We start from the raw sequence: 24,004 nt of genomic DNA, 5'->3' as shown, positions 1-24,004 counted from the left end.
CAACGGGAACCAGAGTAGGAGGAGAAGAACAAGTTAGCACGTTGTGGGAATAGCAACTAACAGAGAGGGGCATGGGGCAGGAGTAAGGCATTGCTATGGGCATCTCAGAAATGACTATGGAGAAAATTTTGAGGTGCTAATTTCATCAGTCAGGCTAGTGGGGGAATTTTAGTTCCCTAATTAGGTCATTAAAAGCAAATTTGACCCTGTTTTATAGTCTCATATGAATGCGGTATGGGGTACATTTGATTTATATTATTCTCAGACAAAATACAGGTGAGAGCTGTGTAATTACAAGAACATTATCACCATGTTGCTGAAACAGTTGGCTTTGTGAATTCCTGGAATGCTTCCCTCCACAACACATCTCATATTGTATACATTGAAAGTAACTTTTAATACTGAGATCTAATGGTATATCTTGTTTTGTAATCTAACTGTATGTTGGAAAAATTTCCGATTTGTATTTTGGTTTTAAACTAGTGAATTGACTCTATACAGTATTCTTCTTGTTGCTTAATGATTCAAAAAATTTTTCCTTATTTATTTATTTTTTTAAAGATTTTATTTATTGGGGCACCTGGGTGGCTCAGTGGGTTAAAGCCTCTGCCTTCAACTTGGGTCATGATCCCAGGGTCCTGGGATCGAGCCCCGCATTGGGCTCTCTGCTCAGCAGGGAGCCTGCTTTCCCCTCCTCTCTCTCTGCCTGCCTCTCTGTCTACTTGTGATCTCTGTCTGTCAAATAAATAAATTTAAAAAAAAAGATTTTATTTATTTATTTGACACACAGAGAAATCACAAGTAGGCAGAGAGGCAGGCAGAGAGAGAGGGGGAGGCAGGCTCCCTCCCGAGCAGAGAGCCTGACTTGGAACTCAATCCCAGGACCCTGAGACCACGACTGGAGCTGAAGGCAGAGGCTCAACCCACTGAGCCACCCAGGCACCCTTACCTTTTTTTTTTTTTTTAACATATAGGGAAAACGATAAGCAGATTCTTAAAAACTTGGTTTTGGCCTACCTAAGCAAAGTATACTTAGATGTACTGTATAGTGCTTTATAGTGCATTTTCTTCTTATAGCATAGTTTATAGAAGTGATTTTAGAAGAATGAAGGCCACTGGGGTGCCTGGTTGGCTCAGTCAGTAGAGCAAGCAACTCTTGATATTGGGGTTTTTGAGTTTGAGCTTCATGTTCCGTGTAGAGATTACTTAAAAAAAAATAAAGGCCAGGTAGACATATAGTACTAATTTATATTTAATATTTTATATTAAAATATTAAAAAATTGATATTTTATTTTTTGTGATTTTTAAGAAGATGTATATTTTTTCCTTTAATTTTTCTCAAATTGTATGAAAATTTTAGGTTAAAATAAAACGATAAAGTTTAAAAAGTCCTCTCCTATGTTTTTTCCCCTGCATTGGCACTTTTCTTCTATGACTACATGAAAAAAAATATTGATGTAGAAGTTTGGAAAATAAGAAAAGCATAAAAAAAATTAAAATCACGTTTATATAATCCCAGTACAAGGAAGTAGTTAACATTGTATCTCTCAGTTTTTTCTTTCTGCATAGATGCTTAATAGAATCATATATTTGCTTTTAATAATTGTGTATTCTGCTTTTTCAATTATGTTGTATTTTCCTCCTTTATTAAATGTTTTTAAGAAATATGATCTTTCCTGGCCACATAGCACTTTATCAAAAATATATAGCATCGGGGCGCCTGGGTGGCTCAATGGGTTAAAGCCTCAGGTCATGATCCCAGGGTGCTGGGATCGAGCCCCACATTGGGTTCTCTGCTCAGCAAGAAGCCTGCTTCCTCCTCTCTCTCTGCCTGCCTCTCTGTCTACTTGTGATTTCTGCCAAATAAATAATAAAATCTTAAAATATATATATACAACATCATTCAACCACTATAATATATTACGGAGGTTTCAGTTTTTCATTACTGTAAATAGTGCTGCAGTGAGCATTCTAGTCCACAAACCTGTCTGCTGCTCTGCTTAGCCTGTTGCCTAGAGGTCCCCAGAAGTGTTCTTCCCGTGTTAAAATGTGTAATCATCCTTAAGCATTTTACACTGTAGTTTAAATAAATATAAATGAAATCATCTAGCATAGTACCCGGCAAACAGGCACTCAAAAGCTGACTTTTTAAAAAAAGATTTTATTTATTTATCTGAGAGAGAATGAGTGAGAGAGAGCATGAGAGAGGAGAAGGTCAGAGGGAGAAGCAGACTCTCCAAGGAGCTGGGAGCCCGATGCGGGACTTGATCCTGGAAGTCTGAAATCATGACCTGAGCTGAAGCTCAACCAACTGAGCCACCCAGGCACCCTGACTTTTTTTTTAAACAATAGAAATTCAGCATTTTATTTGTTGTTTCATCCTCAGCGATAATGGTTTCTTCCAATACCTGCCTTTCCCGGATTTTTTTGTTTTTGTTTTTTTTTTTTAAATAAACTCTTCACCCAAAGCGGGGCTCAAACTCATGACCCCAAAATTAAGTCATGCGTTCTATCTGCTAAACTATCCATGTGCCCCTCCTGGATTTCTTTTATTCATTTATCCGTTCATTCATGGACTGAGTAAATATTTATTGAGCACCTACTCTCTGTCAGGCCCTGTGCTACTGGTATGTGTTGACTTGAACTTGGGGAAAGCATTATGAAAATACTTGAAAACTTCCTTGACTCCTATACCTGAAGAAATGAATCTGTTCTTGACCTTGTACAACACGAGCTCCCCCTTTCTGAGCTTCTAATTTAAAAAATGAAGTGGAACAGATTTATACAATATGCTTTCTTTTGTCTGCCAGAATGGACAAAGAAAATGCCTTTTTTGCATTCATTTTACTTAGCACAGCTGCTTTTGTGAAGGTTAAGTGTGCGTACCAAGTGGACTAGGTCAAGGGTGGGTGACAGACTCGCCATCTTACTTCCAATTATTGTGGGAACCTTATTAAATGAGGTGGGATTTTATAAGCTGTTTGAAATGTAAGAAAGAACATTTAGTGAGCTATGAATGTATTTATCTGACGTGATGAAAAATGTATAACCTAATTTTAGGTTTTGTTTTTTGATGATAGGTTTTCTTGTTTAAAGAATGTTAACGTGAATATGTAAGAAATGTTCTATATTCATACATTAGGATGTTTGTACTCTTTTTTTTTTTTAACAAGTGATTATTGTCTTTCATTTATGATTAAAACACGGATTGTTAGGGCTTTATACCTTGGTTAGATTTTATTCATCCTGGGAAGCATTTTCTCCTGTTAAAATATTAAAGCCTAATCTGAAATATTTTCACAAACACAAGTGACTTTTTGAAGGTTGTGCTCTTGCTGCTGTGCATTTTCTTTTTGCATATTATATATTAGTCTCCCAGAGAGGGGTATGTTCTTTGTTGCTATAGAATATTATACATTTAAATCAAAGCCACTTATATATTCATGGGTTAAAATACCTTTGTAGAAACCTTGCTTATAATTACAGATAAAAAACTTAGCTATTCTGCTTATTGCCCAACACCTTGTGTATTTAAAGCATTACAAAGCCTAATTTGGGGTGTGTCAACTTTGTTGGGCCCTACAAAGCCTTTAACAACAGTGGGAATGTGCTGACATATGTAAGGGCTTAGAGTAGAATAATTTGTCATTAGAACATTAATAATGGAATCAATGTACCCTAACAAAATACAATTACTTGGGTTATTTCCTTTTATTACCTATTATTTAAAATATATTGCAAAATACTGGTGAACTTGTTGTGTACTTGTTAAACTTTTTACTGATATTTTACTGAGCAAAAGTCTCATTTAACTTGTGTTTTTTTCCCCCCAGTATGTAACTTCAGCCTGGTGAACATGTATAGAGCAGAACAGTTTATGAATTGTTATTTTTCTTTACAATGACGTGGTGGTGGTAGGTGGGACATATTATAACAGAGATTTTCACTAAGTGTTAATTTATATTTTATCAAGTATAGGATAAGAGTAAAAATTAACTTAGTACAATAATGTTCCATCTTCACGGAATTGGGAAAAGATAATGTATACACTGATTAGTGGCTAACGTTTATTGAGCACTTTGCATAGTAGGTGATTAGCACATAGATTCTCTTGGAATGCTCACAAGAATTCCATTAGGTTCATATTTTACTTTCACACTTTTTAGATAATAAATAACTTCCTTAAAGTGACCGAGCTAGGAAGAGGTGGAGGTGAATTGCAACCCAGGCTGTCTGAGTTCAATGATTTCTTAGGCAGCCATATAATCTGAGATTTCTATTTGAGATAAATAAAACGTTTAATATCACTGATTTGAAATTAATGCAGTAACACCTGAGTGGCTCAGTCAGTTAAGCGTCTGCCTTCAGCTCAGGTCATGATCCCAGGGTTCTGGGATCAAGTCCCTCATGGACTTCCTGATCAGCTAAGAGCCTGCTTCTCCCTCTGCCTGCTGCACCCCCTGCTTGTGTTCTCTCTCTCTCTCTGACAAATAAATAAATAAAATCCTCTTAAAAATTGTGTTTAAAATGCTTTCATTCCATATTATGACCAGCCACTTAGAAAAGGTATGATATAAAAGATTCAGGAGAAACAGGAGGAAAAGGAAAGGGAAGACTCAGAGAAAGGAGGTGAGTTGAGGTGAGGTGACAAATGGAAAGGGGAGGGGACAAAAAATGGCTTGGCAGAGAAAGAGGGATTCTGTCAGAAGTTGGGGGAGGAAGCAGAGGATGCCTAGTTACACAGGTAAAGAAAGAACTGGAGAAAGTTTGGAAATCTTAGTAAAATTGCTTTTATTATGGCTGGCTTTCCCCTTGCTTTGTGAATTTTAGCACACTTTTTGAAATACTAACAAGCTTTCCTGCTGTTCAGAGTTCTTCTACTCTTCATTGTGTGTTAGCCCTCTGAGACTTAATTTCATTTCACCCTTTATGACGAAACTTCATGCAAAGCTAGAGGATTCAGAATTCAAGTTGTATGTATAATTTCTATTTTTTCCTATTTTCTTACATAACATGATACACATACACATAATGAAAGTTTCATAAGTGATCTGATGGATTTAATTTAGACTTCAGTCATACTCTTTAGAATTTCTCTTTTATGCTCTTTGAAATGCATCCTCAATCTAACCATATCTGTTAATTTCAAGGTTTTATTTAGAAATGAAATACAGGAGCGCCTGGGTGGCTCAGTGGGTTAAAGCCTCTGCCTTTGGCTCAGGTCATGATCTCAGGGTCCTGGGATGGAGTCCCACATGGAGCTCTCTGCTCAGCAGGGAGCCTGCTAAACCCCTACCCCACCCCACCTCGCTTGCCTCTCTGCCTACTTGTGACCTCTGTCTGTCAAATAAATTAAAAAAAAAAAAAGAAAGATATACAATTTGACAGAATGGAAAGACTTTGCTTTCAGAGAACTGAAACTTTTTTTGGTGATAGGACCAAGAAATTAATTGTGTGTTTATGAACTTTGTTTTCAATTATATGTACTTAATAATTAATCCCAAATTTAGTGCTCATATAGATTCTTTGGTTTTATTTTGAGTACATTATTGATTATGTTGTAATGAAAAGAGCATGGGGCTCATATGTAACCATGAACAAATTACTTTAACTTATCTACTTCTTCATTTGATAAAAAAAGAAATCGTACCTGCCCATTTATTTCACCGAGTGAGTATACAAATGTGTATGTGTACTAGAAAATACTGTGTAAATATTATTGCTAAATACACCTATGGTTATTACATTAGTAGGTTGCCTTTAGATTCACCCTTCTGTTAATTAAAGGGTAAGCAATGCAGAATAGACTAATTCTTCTGTTTTATTTTGATTATCCAAATATTGAATTTCAATAAACTAAAGCAGTATTAGTCAAAGAAACTTGGTCAGCAAATTGCAAGAAAGTGGTTCAGTTATACCCAGCCTATCATAGATCTTTTTAATAGGGACAAATATCTCTGCCATTAGTTCTGGACCAATGTCTTTGCCTTTCACAATACTTTTAATGCATAACTTATAAATCTCTTTTTATCAGCCAATCTGACTTTTCCAGACCCAGACTAACATTAAGCAAGATAGAATGAGCAAAAATCAGGGAAGGTCAAATAAGCAATCAAATGATCAGATTCTCATTGGACGCTAATGGAATTCTAGACTTTTAGAAAATGATTAGTTATGAATTTCAATGCCCTTGTTGACAAAGGGTCAGTTTTTATAAAATTATGGTAAAATCTTAATGAGATTTTTAAATCATTGTGTTGGATTATTATCTCCATAAAAACTCTACATAGTTCATATTAAGTCTTACATGAACATTTTTGCTGAAATGATAATGGCATTATGGCTATGATTTTAAAAAGAGCCTTATCTTTTAGAGATATACTAAAATATTTGCTGATAAATGTGATGTTTCATTAGTGGATGGGGCTATTGGTGAAACAAGGTTGGCCATGAATTAGCAGTTATTGAAACTAGGTATTTGGCAAATGGTTTATGTTACTATTTTGTCTTTTATTATATATTTTTGAAATATTTTATAGTAAGCTGAATGAGGGGAGGTGGGTAGGGGGATGGGTAAAATAGGTGAAGGGGATTAAGGGGATTAAAAGATACAAACTTCCAGTTATAAAATAAAAAAGTCATGAAGGTGAAAAGCAGAGCATAAGGATTTTAGTAATTATATTGTTTAATGTAGTACGTGACAGGACTACATTTATCATGGTGAGACTTGGATATATAGAATTGTCGAATCACTGTGTTGTATTACACTTGAAACTGATATAACATTGTATGTCAACTATACTTCAATAATTAAAAAAAGCTAAAAAATTAAATTTCAGTGCTTTGTGCTTCTGATTTACTAAAGGAAACAACTATATCATGCTAATTTAAAGTCAGAGTTGTATTAGTAAATATGAGGTCTTAAATAATCCTTGTTTTTCTCATGATATACAAAATCAATACTTATTATATCTCTCTACTGGAAAGATAGCAGGCATGTAATTAAGACTTAGCTTCAGATGCTTGGGCAAAATCTTATTTGTAATAATTTTTTAAACCTCATTTTTTTTTTAAGAATTTTATTTATTTATCTGACAGAGAGAGAGATCACAAGTAGGCAGAGAGGCAGGCAGAGAGAGAGGAAGGGAAGCAGGCTCCCCGCTGAGCAGAGAGCCTGATGCGGAACTCGATTCCAGGACCCTGAGATCATGACCTGAGCCGAAGGCAGTGGCTTAACCCACTGAGCCACCCAGGCGTCCCATTTGTAATAATTAAGTATAAATTTTAGTCATTTTTTTGGTCTCATTCCCTGTGAACCATATTAGTATGGCATATATAGAATGTAATAAATCAATGACTCTATTAATAAAGTGATCACACTTGCATCAGATGTTAAACATTTATCCTCCTCACTTAATTGTAAACTCCATGAAGGCTGTCTGTATGTCTTAATCATTGAGTGGTGCACAGTATATGGCACATAGCAAGGACTCAGTAAGTATTATTGTCTGATCATGGTTTAAAAGAAAATGATGTTTAAATAATCTGCCTTTGGATTTCTTTTAAAATTCTATTAAAGGTATGAATTTTTATTAAATGAAGAGCACAGCAGTGAAGGTCTGACTGAAATGATTTCTAAAGCAAAACTTTACTGAGTGTTTGGTCTCCATAATTCGGTATTTCTTGTTATGTAACAATTGTCATTGTGTGTGTGTGTGTGTGTGTGTGTGTGTGTGTATGTGTTTGCAATACTGTTTCACAGAAGAAGGCTTTCTTATCCACTAATTGGGAAAGATAGAATACAGAAAATGAAAATGAAAGATTTTTTTGGTAGATTTTCAAGATTTGATGAACAAATGGAGAAATTTTTATTGTGTTCCATTTTCAAAGGTCCTATAAGTATAATGTGTATTTACTGGGAATTTAAATAAAATTTATTCCATTTGAGATTTTTATCATCATAGTACTGGACATACTGTTCGTCAGTTGTCAGGTGTGAGTACTTACTGATTCTGATGTGTGGCTAGACGTAACCAAGCTAACCCATGTTGTATACTAATGTTCCCTAGGGGGCATGGACTCTGTTGTGGTCATAGCCTTCTGGGCAGCTTCTTTAAGGCCAAAATATCCATTTGGCTGGTCCTGTGTATAGCTGCTGGACTTTGCAGAACAGCTTTGCCTTCATCACCCTTCTCTTAGTGCCTTTAATGAATGGCTCCTTAGTCATGGGCCTGCATTATGTTTTAGCCCCACAATTCTTATATTACCATTAAAACAGTTTCCTTCATTATCAAGTCATAACTGTTCTGCCTGCTTTCGGCCCTTCATGATCTGGTTATGTCTTCAACCTGGGTTTCACATCTAGTCAGAAGACTTTGGTAAACTGAACTGAACTAAACTGGGATGCAATGTACAGACTGAAATATTCCCAGGAATCTCTCTGGTGTTGTGGGAGCTAGACCTGTTCTTATCCAGCCTTTAGCTTCTGCTCATAGAGGTAGGGACTGTATCTTATATTCATACTGCTTTAGTATTTAACATGAGGTAGTATGACTGTAGTAGGTACTCAAATATTTGTTGATTTAAAGGGATTTAGGAAACTCAGCAACCTTGAGTGAAATAAGCCCTTCATTAAATACACTATAAATATTCCTTTGTTTATTTTAAAAAGATAGTGCTGATTAAGTAGAGGGGTAGTCATTTACTACTGGGGTCACTTTCCTTCTGCTTTCTTAAACCCATAATCCATTCAGACAGTTACTACCAAATAGTTCCTCACACAACCAAACTACTCCAACTGTCTCCTGCCTGGCATCCATATAGCTTTTCTTGTCTGGTAAATCTTACTAAACTGGAACACATAGAATGTTTTGCCCTTTGTTTATAATGCTCAGTTAGAACCCAATCTAAGCAGATTGCTTTATGTTGACTTTATTTTGCATTCAGAAGACGAGGGCACCCCACAGGTCCACTGACCATTTTGGCTATAAGAGATGAAAAAAATGAGCAAAGGTTAGCATTCCTTCTGAAAAAGTCCTAGGAAGTAGACTGTCTTTAATCCCTGTTGCTCTTTTTTTCTGGAGGTAGAAAGAAGGCCTTGAATGAGTTCTGAGGTCTCGAGTGAGATTTGCTAGCTATGCTGCTAATTGCCCCACATTAGTTTTCCCATCCACTCCAGAATTGAAGGCTGCTCTCGCTTTCTTTGAAAACTCCGTCCTTAGCTTCATGATAACATTTATCTTACTCTTTGATTCTTGGTAAAAATAAGATGGACAATTCACATTTTCTTGGCATTAGAAGGATTTGTTGTTTTTCAATACTCAACTAAGAAGCCATTAACATGCATCAAAACAGTACTTCATTTATTCATTCATTTTTATTTTTAGAGCTGCTGTGGTATGCCAGGTTCTGTGCCCAACAATGGGGATAGAGTAGTAAATGGGATAGAGGGGAGACCAACTGGAATTTAAGGAAACAAAACCAATGATCATAGTGGGGGAAAAAGAGAGAGGAAAGCCAAGAAACAGACTCTTAACTACAGAGAACAAACTGATGGTTAGCAGGAGGGAAGATGGTGGGAGGATGGGTTAAATAGGGGATGGGAATTAAGGAATGCACTCGTGATGAGTACTGGATGATGTAGGTAAGTGTTAAATCACTAAACTGTACACCTGAAACTAATATTATACTTTATGTTAAGTAAAATCTTTAAAAAGAGACCCCCCAAATAGGACTGTTTCTGGAATGATTCTGCAAGAATCATTAAGAAAACTTATTTAAAGTATGTATTGCTGGGTCCTGGATGACTAGGTTTCAGGTGAAGTCTAAGAAAAATAAACTTTTTAAAAAGTTTTTTGAGCAAGGTCAAGAAATAGTTTTATATTAGTACACTCATGTACATGCTCGAATGCCAGCAGTATAAACATGTCCAAAGGTTGCTCCACCTTTTTAGAATTAATACTACAAAGTCCTTTCATTCCCAGATATCTGAAAAAGAGGGATCTCTTCTCCCATATTCCAAGGAAACTTTTAAGTGTTAAAATAAGAATAAGATTGCATCTCTTCATTTAGAATCCTGAAATTTCTATAAAAGCTTCTCCCATCCTTATTTTTTTTTTGTTCTTTTTTAAAATTTTAATTCTTTCTAGATGAAGGCATTTTCTTGGATTACCAATTTTACTTCTGTGACTGTATAATTCACTACTATTAATCCTGCTTCTTCAACACTTCTGAATTAGATTATCCAATGTTCTCCTATGCTTCCCTCTTTTGGGAGGGTTCTCAGGATATAGAAGACTATCACAGTGTTGGCACCATACCTATTTTATTTGCAGAGATGAAATAAGTAGTCAAGGGTAGAACTTCTCTTAGAAAACTCTTTGAAAAGTAGAGCCATTGTTCCTTGACCCCTGCTACTCTGTTTCTTTGGGCCGAAGGGAAGGCCTTGAATTTGCTCTTGCATTTGAGTGAGATTAGCACCATGAAATAAATCAAAACCTATGTTGTATAAGGTAAAGAACTTGAGTTTCAAAACCTTAAAGAATGAAGTTTAAGCTCCACATTTTTGACACCTTTTAGTTGTGTAATTTTGGGGAAGTCAGTCTCTAATAGGGTTATGTTGGTCACCTATGAAATGGAAATAGCCATGCCTCTTGCAGTTGTAATGAAGATTCCAAATGATGCAGAGACAGGACTTAAGGTTGGCGTAGGATAAGGCCTTAATAAATACAGCCATTTTTATCCTAGCTGTTTTATTACCTACTCCCTCTTCAACTCTGGCTACTAGTACCCCAAATCTTTACCAAGTATGAGCTGTGTGCAGAGATTGAATACATAGTCCAAAATCACATTTATAAACAGCTACTCTCCAAGCAAATTAGTGACCCTGTACTGCTCATCTTCTGCTCTTTCTCTTCCAGCCAAGAGTTTTTTAGTCATATATAGCCATCTCCACCATAGTGACTATTACACTTCTCCCCGGTATTAGAATTTTTTTTTTTTAAGATTTTTTATTTATTTATTTGATAGAGATGACAAGTAGGCAGAGAGACAGGCAGAGAGACAGGAGGAAGCAGGCTCTCCAAGGAGCAGAGAGCCCGATGCGGGGCTCGATCCCAGGACCCTGGGATCATGACCTGAGCCGAAGGCAGAGGCTTTAACCCACTGAGCCACCCAGGCGCCCCCGGTATTAGAATTTTATAGACCATTATTTCTACCTCCTGAAAATGTTTCTCTCTTGTCCCCATGTTAGATTTCATAAAAAAAGATAATCTGATTCAGTGCAGCTCCCAGGAGTTTGTGAACAATAGCTTCCTCTTCCTTTCTGCCCCCTGCAGTATTGGTTTTCATTTGCTTCTATGTTAGCCACTGGAGAAGGCCCCCTTAAGATTCACAAACTGAAACTCTACTAGAATCTTTGTGCAGGTTTGTATTATTTAGGCTTTTAATGGTTCTCTCAACCTTGAAGACACAACAGACATTCCTTACCACCAATGCTTTTGTCTTTGTGACACTAAATGTATCTGCACCCTCCTTTGCAGATGTAAAAGTGTGGCTTTTGAATGCCAATTTAGGGATATGATCCTTCTGTACCTCTGCCATGTAAAGAGATAACACTATTGAATTTGAGGCTCATCTTCCTCTTTCCATCACAACTTTGACTAAGAGATCAAAATTTTCTTTGCAAGCTGATCTCATTCTTTCCTTCTTTTATGATGTTTCTTTCTAAAACCTGAGCTACATTTCTGTTTGCCTATAAATTATTGTCTGCTGCCTGGTTTTCCCACAGTCTGTGAGCAAATATGATCCTCCAGGGCCAACCATACCAGGCTGGAGTTTTGTTTTGTTTTTATTTGACCATATATGACTTTTATATGCCATATATGATGGCCATATATGACTAAAAAACTCTTGGCTAGAAGAGAAAGAGCAGAAGATGAGCAGTTCAGGGTCACTAATTTTGCTTGGAGAGTAGCTGTTTATAAATGTGATTTTGGACTATGTATTCAATCTCTGCACACAGCTCATACTCATGTTTGGGTTTGTTTTGTTTTGGTTTTTTCCCCTAAGAGGCTCCATGCCTAGGGTGGAGACCAACTTGCCGCTCGAACTCAGGACTGTGAGACTCAACAGACCGAGCCACCCAGGCATTCCCCAAGCTGGAGCTTTTTAACATTCCTCCATAGGATACGGTTTTTTAAACAAATGGTGCTAGGACAATTGGATGTTTGTCTGAAAAAAAAAAAAGAATATCACCTTTGCACTACTTACAAAAATTAACTCGTAGAGGACCATAGACCTAAATGTTAGAGCTAAAATAAGCCTACCATTAAGAAAATGAAAAGACAAGGCACAGAGTGGAAAAAAATATTTATGAAACAAATATCTGATAAAGGACTTTGTATCCAGAGTATATAAAGAGCTCTTACAACTTAAGAAGACAACCCAGTTTTTAGGACATGTAAAAAATGAAACTTACATGACTCAGAAATTCTGCTTCTAGATATTTATCTGCTTCTAGAGAAATGAAAATATATGTCCATACAAAGTATTGCATGTGGATGATCACAGCAGCATTATTTATTAAAGCTCAAACTGGAGACAATTCAAATATTTATTGTCTGGTGAACAGATAAACAAAAGGTATTGTCGCTATATAATGGAATTCTGCTCAGCAATAAAATGAGCCAACAACTGATACATGTAGCAGCAAAGATGAACCTCCAAAACACTATGCTAGTGAAAGAAGCTAGAAACAAAAGACTGCTTATGGTATAATTCTTTTCATATGGAATTTCTAGAAAAGGCAAACATACAGCGACAGAAAGCGGGTCACCGTTTTGCCTGGGAGGGGAGCTGTGATTAACTGCATATGGGCAAAATGGATAAAGGGGATTTTGGAAGTGGTGTAATGGAAGCAGTTTAAACTTGGATTGTGGTGATGGTTGCACAGCTATATAAGTTACTAAAATTCAATGAATTATGCCTTCAAATGGGTGAATTTTTATGGTATATAAATTATAATTCAATAAGGCTGTTTAAAAAATTCCCCATAGTGCTTGGGTTATGAGATAGCTCCCAGTTTTTTGCTTCCTTATGTCCCCAAGAAGACAACATAGTCCCTTGTCTCTTCAGCAGTATTTCTCAAGCTTCTGCTGCATATGAATCACCTTGGGGGTGCCTGGCTAGCTTAGTCCGTGAAGCATGAGACTCTTGATCTTAGGGTTATAAATTTGAGCCCTACATTGCGTGTAGAGATTACTTATTTAAAAAAATCATCTGGGGGCGCCTGGGTGGCTCAGTGGGTTAAGCCGCTGCCTTCGGCTCAGGTCATGATCTCAGCGTCCTGGGATCGAGTCCCGCATCGGGCTCTCTGCTCAGCAGGGAACCTGCTTCCTCCTCTCTCTCTGCCTTCCTCTCTGCCTACTTGTGATCTCTTTCTGTCGAATAAATAAATAAAATCTTTAAAAAAAAATCATCTGCGGATCTTAGTAAGAATGCAGATTAAGAATCAGTAGGTCTGTGGTGAGGTCTGAGATTTTGCATTTTTTTTTTAAGATTTTATTTATTTATTTGACAGAGAGAGATCACAAGTAGGCAGAGATGCAGGCAGAGAGAGAGAGAGGAGGAAGCAGGCTCCCTGCTGAGCAGAGAGCCCGATGCGGGACTCGATCCCAGGACCCTGAGAACATGACCTGAGCCAAAGGCAGCGGCTTAACCCACTGAGCCACCCAGGCGCCCTGAGATTTTGCATTTTTAACAAGCCCCAAGTGATGCCATTGCTATTGGTTTGAGGACTGCACTTTGAATGAAAGGCCTTGAAACTTCTTCATAACCCAGGCTGCACATTAGGCTCTCTTGGGGAGCTTTCAGAATAAAACTGATACAGTTCTCTGCCAGAAATTAAATCGGGAAGCTCTTCAGGTGATTCTGATGTATAGTCCAGGCTGAGAAACTTAACAAAATGGGATTCTTTTTACCATAATGAGTCAATAATAAACTTCTATGTTTCCCTCACTCTGATCCCACAGTTTAGCCCATAACCTAGAGCCCCCAAATTATGATCAGTATTTCTTGGAATAAGTAGGAGAATAAGCTAGCATACTTTGACCATACTTTTTTTTTGAAATTATTTTCTTACACATGACAACCCCTTAGTCCTGGCTAAGAATTAGAATACTAAAGAATGGAGAACATGTGGTTGTTATGATGATAATAGCTAAGATGTATTGGGCAATTACAATGTACCTTGCACTGTTCAAAACATTTTACATGCATTATCTACCCTCATATTTTACCCTGTGAGCTAGGTACTATTATTTTGTCTGTCATATAGAAGGAAAAAAGTGCAGAGTGATGAAAGGACTTGCTTAAAAGCACACAGCTAATAAGTAGCCCACCAGGGATTTGAAAAGAGGCAGTCAGGCTGCAGGGTCTCAGAGAAGCTGACACTCACCAGTACCTGCATTTTGTAATCAATACTTATTTTTGCCAGACGTTTAGCCTCCCATTTCTAACTGATCTTCTATCCTTGGGAATGGAACCAGACCCCACCCAAATCTTCGAGGCCCTTTTATTAGTCTCTTAAAACACACTCAAGCCTACGAGTGTTTCTATACCCCCAAGAACTAACTCGGTTTTACTTGACTTCTAGGACTTCGTTGATACTGGAATCTCCCTCTGAGCTCCCTTATTCTGATTGCATGAGCTGAATGAGAAAGACTGGCAAACCAAATTTGTAATACCCTTTTTTCTTCTCTGTGAAAGATTTAACACCTTATACCTGAGCTTTCTTGTGTCCTTAATCCTTATTGGAGTTCCTCTTCCTTCCTTGAAGATGGATACAGGAAAGGCTAGATGTTAGATTGAAATTGTGCAGGGTATTTAACAAACTGATAGCATGTATTAACCTCTGTTAGCCCCCACCCCCTTATAAAAAAAAAAATAGAAATTGGTTTCCATTGAGGCTTTAGGCAATTTTAGTGCCTGAAACATTCTTTGTTAACATAATGTTTTTAGAAGGCTGAGTGTCAGGAAGGCCCATTTTTAATTTATCAATGGCATCCTTAGTCTTAATATGCTAAAGCATACTTTACTTTTGAGGGCAGAATTAATCTTTTATCAGATGTACCATGGATGCTGTTGGTTTCATTATTTTAGGAAAATGTTCTTGTGATTGTTTTAGAATTGATGCTACCCACATACCTTTATTTTTCAATATCTATTCAGAATAGATAAGGAAGATACAAGGAGGCACCCATAATAAAGCTAATGCAAAGGAGAATTGTCGCTGCTATTTGATAAACTAACAAAGGTGTTTAACTTGTTGCTATCATCTTGACTGTGAAGAAAGTGAATCTGAAATTAAGCCTATGGTAGAAAATATTGGGACCTTCTTTTATAAATTACCCTTTGTAGAATAGTGAAGAAAATTTTATTATAATTAACGAAGATAATTTTATACATTGAAATTTTCCCAGAGGTGGTGTTGGGAGTAGGGAAAAAAAGGAATTTCACTCTGCCCTTTGTTTAAAGCAGGGCCAGGCAGAAATGTCAAAGGCTGTCAAGGTAACTTCTTTGCAACACTGGGATCTCAAGCTTTCAAACACCTACAGTCTTTTTAAAAATACAGAAGTTTTAGCCTCACCCTTTTTGGTTCTAAGGTTTTAATGAACTCCTCAGGGGATTCTAATATGCATTACATTAGTCAGGGTTCTTTCGAGAAACAGAATCTGTATGAGGGTATATGTGTGTGTTTCTATAGAGAGATTATTGTAAGGAATTGGCTCAAACATTTATAGAAGCCAAGGAATTCCAAAATCTGAGGTCGCAATCTGGAGACACAGGAAAGTTGACGATATAGTTCTAATCTGGGTCTAAAGGCATAAGGACCAGTAGAGCCAACAGTGTAAGTTCCAGTCCAAGTTTGAATCTGAAGGTAGGAGACTGATGTCTCAGCTTGAAGGTAGTCAGATAGAGAAAGAGCAAGAGAGAGAGAGAGAGAGAGCGAGCAAATTCTCCCTTACTCAATTTTTTTGTCCTATTCATACCTCACTCAAATGGATTGGATGAGGCCCACTCACATTGGGGAGGACAGTCTGCTTTACTCAGTTTACCATTTCAAATGGTCATCTTATCAGAAATATCCTCACAGACATACCCAAGAATACTCTTTAATCAAATATTTGGGCACCCCATGGTATAGTCAAGTTGACATATAGAATTAACCTCCAACCACCCAAATTTAAAGAATTTGAAGCAGCGAGGGGCAAAAATCAGATTCCTTGGAAGAAACACTTGAAGGGAGAAAACTTATAAAGAGACTGTTGTTGCATTTTAGGGACCAGTTATATAATTTGCATTATAAAAAAAAGTTCAGACTTGGCAAATCCTTAGAGACTGAAAGTTGCCATGGGTTGAGGGTAAGGGGTGGGAGAGGGAAGGGTCTACTATTGGACATGGGGTTTCTTTTGGGGGTGATGAGCATGTTCTGGAATTAGACATTGGTGATGATTGCATAACCTGTGGATATGCTACAAACCACTGAACTGTACCTTTTGAAAGGGTGAATTTTATAGTATGAGAATTATATATCAGTAGGAAATCTATACATTGAGAGAGATTGGATAGGAAGAAGTGATAGTAGAGAGAGACATTGGCATCTTTGAGATGTTTTCTATGAAGAAGTAAATAAAAAGGGGGGGGTGATAGAGAAAAAGGGACATAAGACGAAGGAAGAATATTTTTTAACTGCAGGAGAGGGGTCCCTGGCTGGCTCAGTCAGAAGAGCATGAGACTCATGATCTTGAGGTTGTGAGTTTGAGTCCCATGTTGGGTGTAGAGCTTAAACATAAACTTAAAAAAACTCACAGGGGATATTGCTGCATGTTTGTATACAGATTCAAATGCTCCAATGGAAAGGGAAATATTAATGATACAAGGTACGGCAGAGGGAATTTGCAGGAGCCAGATCCTTAAACTGACTGGAACACCACCTTAAATAATGTTCTTCACGTCTCTTCCCTAGGTGACAGACCAGTCGGTGAAAGCATTTGCTGAGCACTGTCCTGAACTTCAGTACGTTGGCTTCATGGGTTGTTCAGTTACTTCTAAAGGAGTCATTCACCTTACCAAGGTAGGTGCCATGGCTCCATCTCCTTAGTGTTTCTTTCTTTCTTCTTCTTCTTTTTTTATTTTTAAAGAGATTTTATTTATTTATTTGAGAGAGAGACAGAGAGAGAGCATGAGCACGAGTGGTGGGGTGGGCAGAGGTGAGGGAGAGGTAGAAGCAGACTGCTGGCTAAACAGGCAGCCCTGTGATGCGGGGCTCAATCTAGGGCCCTGAGATCTTGACCTGAGCTGAAGGCAGATGCTTAACCAACTGAGCCACCCAGGTGCCCCTTCCTTAGTGTTTCCTTCATTCATATCAGAGCCCTAGCATTGTTGAATGTACTTGAGTGAGGAATAGTCAGACCATTACAGAAGTGTACTAGGGTTTGATAGTTAAAATCAGTTTAAAGCAACAGTACCAAACTTAGCTTTTCTTAAATGGGACACTCATTTAAACAAGAAGCTTACTTTTTTGCTTTTTCATTGCTAATGACTATGAAATATATGCATTAAAAATTATTTAAACATTAACTTATTGCATTTAGAATATATTTTGGTTAAGGTTTTAATTGCTTACATATAATTAGGTCCTCTGAGCATTTGGCTTTTAAGAAGTGCATATGGCCAGTGCATATGATTAAGCTGAACATGAAAGGTGAAAAGAGAGGTAAATCTGTGTCAGAAATTAACCTTCTAGTTCAAAGAGTTCACTTTTATACCAAATATATGAAATCTTACATTTTAGCAATGATGACAATGCCACTTCCTTTGTAACCTCTCACTTATGTGCCATCTTCACTCCAGAGCTTTAAAATAATTAGGACTAAATTCTTACGTGTGTGTAATGTAATGGAAAACTGGCTATTATAAAATTTATCCGTGTATTATCTGAGATTTGTCACTGAATAGATTTTAACTGTCCCATATAGTACTTAGGAGAATGGGTATGAATCTTGCCATTCATACTTAATAGCTGAGTAACCTTTTCATTCACCCTTTCCTCATTTCATTACTATTAGGCAACTGCTGTGTTAATAGCACAATGTTGAAATAAAACAGGTGAGATCCCAGGTCTCTTTGGGTTTGGTCTCTTCAGGTCTCTTTAAGCTTACGGTTTAATGGGAGATAATCTTAGTCTTTCCTTTCTAGGAAAAGAGCAAATGATTGTGAGTTACTTAGGACTCTGGTGAAAAAACAAAATCAAAAACCAACACACACACACACACACACACACACACACACACACACCCCAAACCAAAAGACAAAACAAAACAAAACAAAACAATGAACTCTGGCAGTAAGGCACAGTGGTTAGGAGCCTGGGCTCTATTGTTAGCTTGAGTTTGGATCGTGGCTCTGGCACTTATTAACTAAGTGGAGAAATTATTTTTCAGGGTATTAATTGAAATAATATATGCAAGGCCCTTGCCTCAGTATGGAGATTGCAGTAAATGCTAAGTAAATGTTAGCTGCTAGTACTAAAATGCATTTTGTGATATCTAAGTTGCTGAAAAGTCAGAGCAAGATTTGAGGAAAAAATAGCAAATCACTGTTTTGGTCTAGTGTGTCTGAAACATCCTATGATTTTTCTTGTCTCTAGTGATTGATAATTGATGAGCTTTAATTGTATTTTGAGGATCAGAGCATAAAACTACTGGAAAAGAAAAGCACGTTAGTCTCAATTATTGTTCTTCCAGAATATCTTAGTGTAACCAGGACCATACATAACCATAATTTTTAGTCATTTCCTATAACCTTGGCCTGAACATCTTGGTGGATGACGTTTTTCTAGTCACATCTAATGTTGTTTATAGTGTAGAGTAGAAATGCCTTTGGATGAACAGATTGTGCACAACAAGTGTTATAATGACCATATGTGGAATTTTTATGATCACTTGAAACTGTACTCATTAAAGACAAAACAAGACTTATTAGATCAGTAAGTGCTTCCCTGAGCATTCTGAGATGGCCAAAAATTATGGTACACTGATACTTAAAAGATCAGATTAACTCCCTGTAACAAAATAGCAGCTATAGCAAATGGCAAATGTCTGTGTTGGAAGGCTCAAATTACTGAGAATGTCCTTCTGAAGATGATAGGCCAGAACTGTTGGTTTGGACTGCCAGTAGTCTGAATCTACTGGATTAATATCAAAGCTGGTCCACAAACTTTTGAGAAACATCTTTGTTGCTCAACAAAGTCTTTTGCTTTGATGAGAAGACTGGTTTGTGGCATAGTATTGCTTAGTTTCCTGGAATCAAGTGAAGGCAAGGTAACATTTTAAGCATGCATAGCTTCTATAAAGCTGTTTTAATTGTTTCATCTTTTGAAAATTAGGAGAACTCAGGATTTACTAAAATGAAAGCTTTTTTTGTTAAAATATTTGCATTCTGATAGTTTTCATACTATGATATTACACAAAATATAATTTACATTTTCAAAATGTTTATTAATATATAAATGCTCCTGGGAAACTGTGTTATCCTTATTATCATCATGGTTTGTTATTTTTAAGTAAGTGATTACAGAGATGTGAGATAGAGAGTATTGAGAGCTAGTGGTCTAAAGCTGTTTAATTTTATATGGTTTAGAAATTCTCTCCAACATACTACTTTTCTAAGTCTTGGGCTCTCAGTTTGCTAAAAGGCAAATGGTATAAAATCTCCATGCCTTAGTTTCCTGTCAATAAAGAGATATGCCTGAATTAGATGATCTCTTTCTAGAGTTACTTGTAGCCAGAAGAATGTACACATTTAAGAATCATTGACCTGGAAGGGACTATGCGGGGCTCTCCCTGAAACTAAGAAATGTCAAGTCTTTAGTAATTTAGAAAGAAAAATTAGGGATTTGTGACAGCTCAGATTGTTACACCAAGGGCAAGAAGACAGAAGATTGGGAATAGGTGGAAGAATGTTGATATCCTATAACTATGGTTCCTTGGGCCTAATTTTACTTTGATGTGCTCAGCATTGGCTAGACTCTTATTCACTATGCAATATTTACTGATGACACACCTTTAGTCTTCAGAGGAATTCTGCTAATATTAAACAATATTGGAGTAAGAACTCTTCCTCCTAGGCCCCTATGACTGTAAATTAGAGTCCAGAAATAGCTAAGATTTAATGCACCCAAGTTGAGAAGATAATGTCAGTTTCACTAGATTGTGTTTGGAAACTTTAGATCCATATTTAGGAAGCAATACTAAGAACTTTCAAGGTCTCCATTTAACAGTTGAGAACGTTATGACTTGTTATTTGTGATAGTTGAGTCTTCTCCAACACAGATGTGTTTGTTTTTTTCACTGCAGTTGTACCTATTTATAAATAAAAAATATTTCTATCTTGGTCTCCCTCCTATATTTTAAAAATGGATTCAACAAATGCAAATATGTAATCAACCCCTTATATTTAGACTGTAGTGCCTCAGTATCATTTGCCACTAAAGGAACTAGTAGAAACATGTCAAAAAGACCAAAACGAACATGAAGTGGTTCCCACTGGGCTAGGTTGGCATACTTCGAGCATTGAGAAGGGAAATGACTGCAGTGGATTAAAGCAAATCAAATGTATAAAAATTGTGGATTCATAATGATATATTAAAAAAAATCCCTGTATTTCTTTTTCCAACTAAGATGGTGTAATAGGGACTAGATTTACTCTTTTCCCTGAAACATCCCCCAAAACTAGATAAAATACATGAAACAGTAGTCTTTTAAAAAAAAATTATTTATTTATTTGACAGAGATCACAAGTAGACAGAGAGATAGAGAGGAGGAGGCAGGCTCCCTGCTTTAACACACTGGATTTCAGACAACTAAGGATAGTGATCCCTGAGATATTGAGAAGCAAGAGCAGTCCTATGACTACCTCCATCTAATGTATAGAAGGAAGTTCCGGTTTGTAGCACAAGGAGGGTAACGCAGACAAAACTCAGCAGACACTCTTGAGTTGAGACAAAACAAAGTCCAGGAGACCAAGACAGCCAAAGTTCGGAGAACAGAGTATTGGAGTGGAGAGAAGTCCATTGAGAACTATGTAGGAAATCCCAGAGGTCTTTAGATTGATCTCCTTTGAGCACCCAATTCTAAATAACCCAAGAGTAGTGAAGAAATCAAGAGATAATAACAAGTATTTTGAACTGAATGAGAATGAAAACAAAATAGTGACGATTTAATGTGATGCTGCTAAAATACACTTTATGTAAAATTAATAGCACTTAGCACCTAAGTGCTAAGGGGAGATCTCAAATTAGTGACTTTCTACTTCATGAACTTCTACCTTCTGAAACTTAAGGAAAAAGAGCAAACTAAACTCAAAGTAAGCAGAGGCAAGGAAGTAATAAAGATTGAAGGGAAGTCAATGAAATGGAAAACAAGAATAAAAGAAAAAATTATTAAAACCAAAAGCTGGTTCTATGATAAAATAGATAAAATTGATAAATTTCTATTTAGACTAATTAAGAAAAGGAAAAAGAGAGAGAGAGAGAGAAAGAAAAAGAAGACACGACTTGCCAATATCACAAGAGAACTATGGGTTCTACAGATATAAAAAGGATAAGGGAATATTATACATGTTTATGCCTAGAAATTAAAAAAAAAACAGATGAAATGAAAAATTTGTTTGAAAGACACAGACACCAAAAAAAAAAAAATAAAGAAAGAAAGACACAGATACCAAAACTCACTCAAGAAGAAGTACATAACCTGAATACCCCTATATCTCTTTAAAAAATTACATTTATATTTAAAAACCTTCCCTCCAATGGGTTATAGGACATGGGGTTTTATTACCTTATTCTCATTACCCTTATTTACATTTGAAAATTTCCATAATGATAAAAATAGCTTTTTAGGGGTCAAAAAATTAAAAATGTTGATATTAAACATGATAAAATCATACTATTCAATATCATACTTTTAAGAATGTATAATATTGGAAATTTTTAAGATAATAATGTATATTAACATATAATATTAATTTAAAAATCAGTTGAATAATGGACTTATGGAAACTGAAATGTCAATGTGGCAATTTATTTTTATCTGTAGTTAGAGCACAAACTACAGAAATGCTGTGGGTTCATGAATTTAATGCCACAAATTCACTGTGAGTTTACATCAAATCAGTTCAAATGATTTTAATCATTAAAAAAATATATTTTATTTATTTGAGAGAGAGAGAGTGCAGAAGCATGGGGGGGGGGGGGTAGAAGGAGAGAGGGAGAAGCAGGCTCCCTGAAATCTTGACCTAAGCCAAAAGTAGATGCTTAACAGACTGAGCCATCCAGGTGCCCCCAAATGATTTTATTTATTTTTATTTATTTATTTTTTAAAAAGATTTTATTTATGTATTTGACAGAGAGACACATGCTTCCTACTGAGCAGGGAGCCGGATGTGGGGCTCCATCCCAGGATCCTGGGATCATGACCTGAGCCAATGGCACATGCTTAAGGACTGAGCCACCCCAGCACCCCACCCCCAAATGATTTTAATCTTTTATTAGATCTTATTTTAAATGACTACTAAGTAAGATAGAGAAGAATATTTGATCAAAAGTTCATTTTTATTTTGTGACATATAAAAATTCATATTTGCCATAACTTAGAGGTCAATGTATTTTTTTAGATTGCTGATATATTTTTAAGGTTGTGAGTGTTAATAATAATATTTTAAAATATGAATAATATAATAAGACTATGAAATATTACAAAGCATTAGTCAGTTAATAATATTAACTCTGATGCTACATTAGATCTTATTGTTGCTTTATTCAATTTAAAATCATGATCTGAATTTTTAGGCTATGTCATGTGTGGGTTTGGTTGAAATTTTTGATGTTTGTTTGTTTCTGTTTTTAAACAGAATTTTTTTGGAAAGGTAACAGACAACTAAACAAAATGCCCAAACTTCTGATATTTTCTTGGACCACAATCATATTTAAAGAACTTAAAAAAAAACCCACTTATTTTTAAAGTGCTTATGGTTGAAAGTATGAAATGTTTTCTAAAGGAAAACAAAATTGATTCTTTTTCAGGCAATTTAACATAAGTAACTGAAAGAATGTTCATTCATGCAACTAACTCAATTTTTTTCTTCCTTTTCTTATGTATCCAGAGACTAGAAATGAAAGATGACCTTTCTTGCCTTTTAAATTTCTAAGCAACTGATCAGTTTAGAATGCTTTATTCTAAAGGAAGAACATATTATTTTGCTACTTTAGAGGTGATATTGGTGTTTAGTCATATATTATAATTTCGTTTGTTTCTAAGTAATTATAGTACTTGAATGTTATTTTGAGATTGGAAAAAATACATGTTCTTAAATTCATTCAGCTTTAAAATATTTCATAGCGAGTATGAGCCAGTGAGTATTATGAAGGGGTGTTTGTTGGATGACCATGCTTTTGGTTCCTTTTAGCCGTTCAGAGCTTAAGAGTTAGGCCCAAAATCTGAATGTTGAGAGTATAGGCAATGATTATCTAGTTCTGGCATGATCCATTAATCGATTTTTTTTTTTTTTTAGAAGTTTTGCAATGGACAGTAACCACTTATTTCTGTCATCAAAGCTAAGGGCATGACTACTGATTATATGACTGTGGGCAAATCACCAAATTTCTTTGCCTCAGTTTCCTCATCTATAAAATAAGAATAAAAATAATAGCATCATCCTACATCTAGGGTTGTAGAGGAAGAGTGCTTGGAAAGTTACTAAGGATGTAGTTGAAAAATAACTAAAGTAATAAAAATGTTCATCTTGGTGTACAAAAGTCCCCTATAACTCTTTAGTCCTAATTTGCTCCTATTCTTTCATTAAAATAAAAATGTACAATAATTTTTGTGAAAATAAATCTTATTTAAAATATTTGTGACCTTTCTTTCTACCTGAGTGCCAGTG

The 24,004-nt window shown here is 36.1% G+C and overlaps 1 protein-coding gene across 2 annotated transcripts in view; it reads left to right on the top strand.

The window, feature by feature from the left end:
* FBXL17 (F-box and leucine rich repeat protein 17) overlaps positions 1-24,004 on the top strand; it is a 504,638-nt gene that overhangs the window by 147,418 nt on the left and 333,216 nt on the right. For both annotated transcript variants that reach the window (XM_004778265.2, XM_045087149.1), the window contains exon 5: positions 17,028-17,135. In XM_004778265.2, coding sequence (XP_004778322.2) covers positions 17,028-17,135 — 108 coding nt within the window. The remainder of the gene's footprint in view (positions 1-17,027; positions 17,136-24,004) is intronic.

This window comes from Mustela putorius, unplaced genomic scaffold (assembly GCF_011764305.1).
Source record: "Mustela putorius furo isolate JIRA1106 unplaced genomic scaffold, ASM1176430v1.1 tig00001063_pilon_pilon_pilon, whole genome shotgun sequence".
Lineage (NCBI taxonomy): Eukaryota > Metazoa > Chordata > Mammalia > Carnivora > Mustelidae > Mustela > Mustela putorius.
Note: the sequence above shows the minus strand (reverse complement) of the source record. Positions and strands in the feature narration are given on the sequence as shown.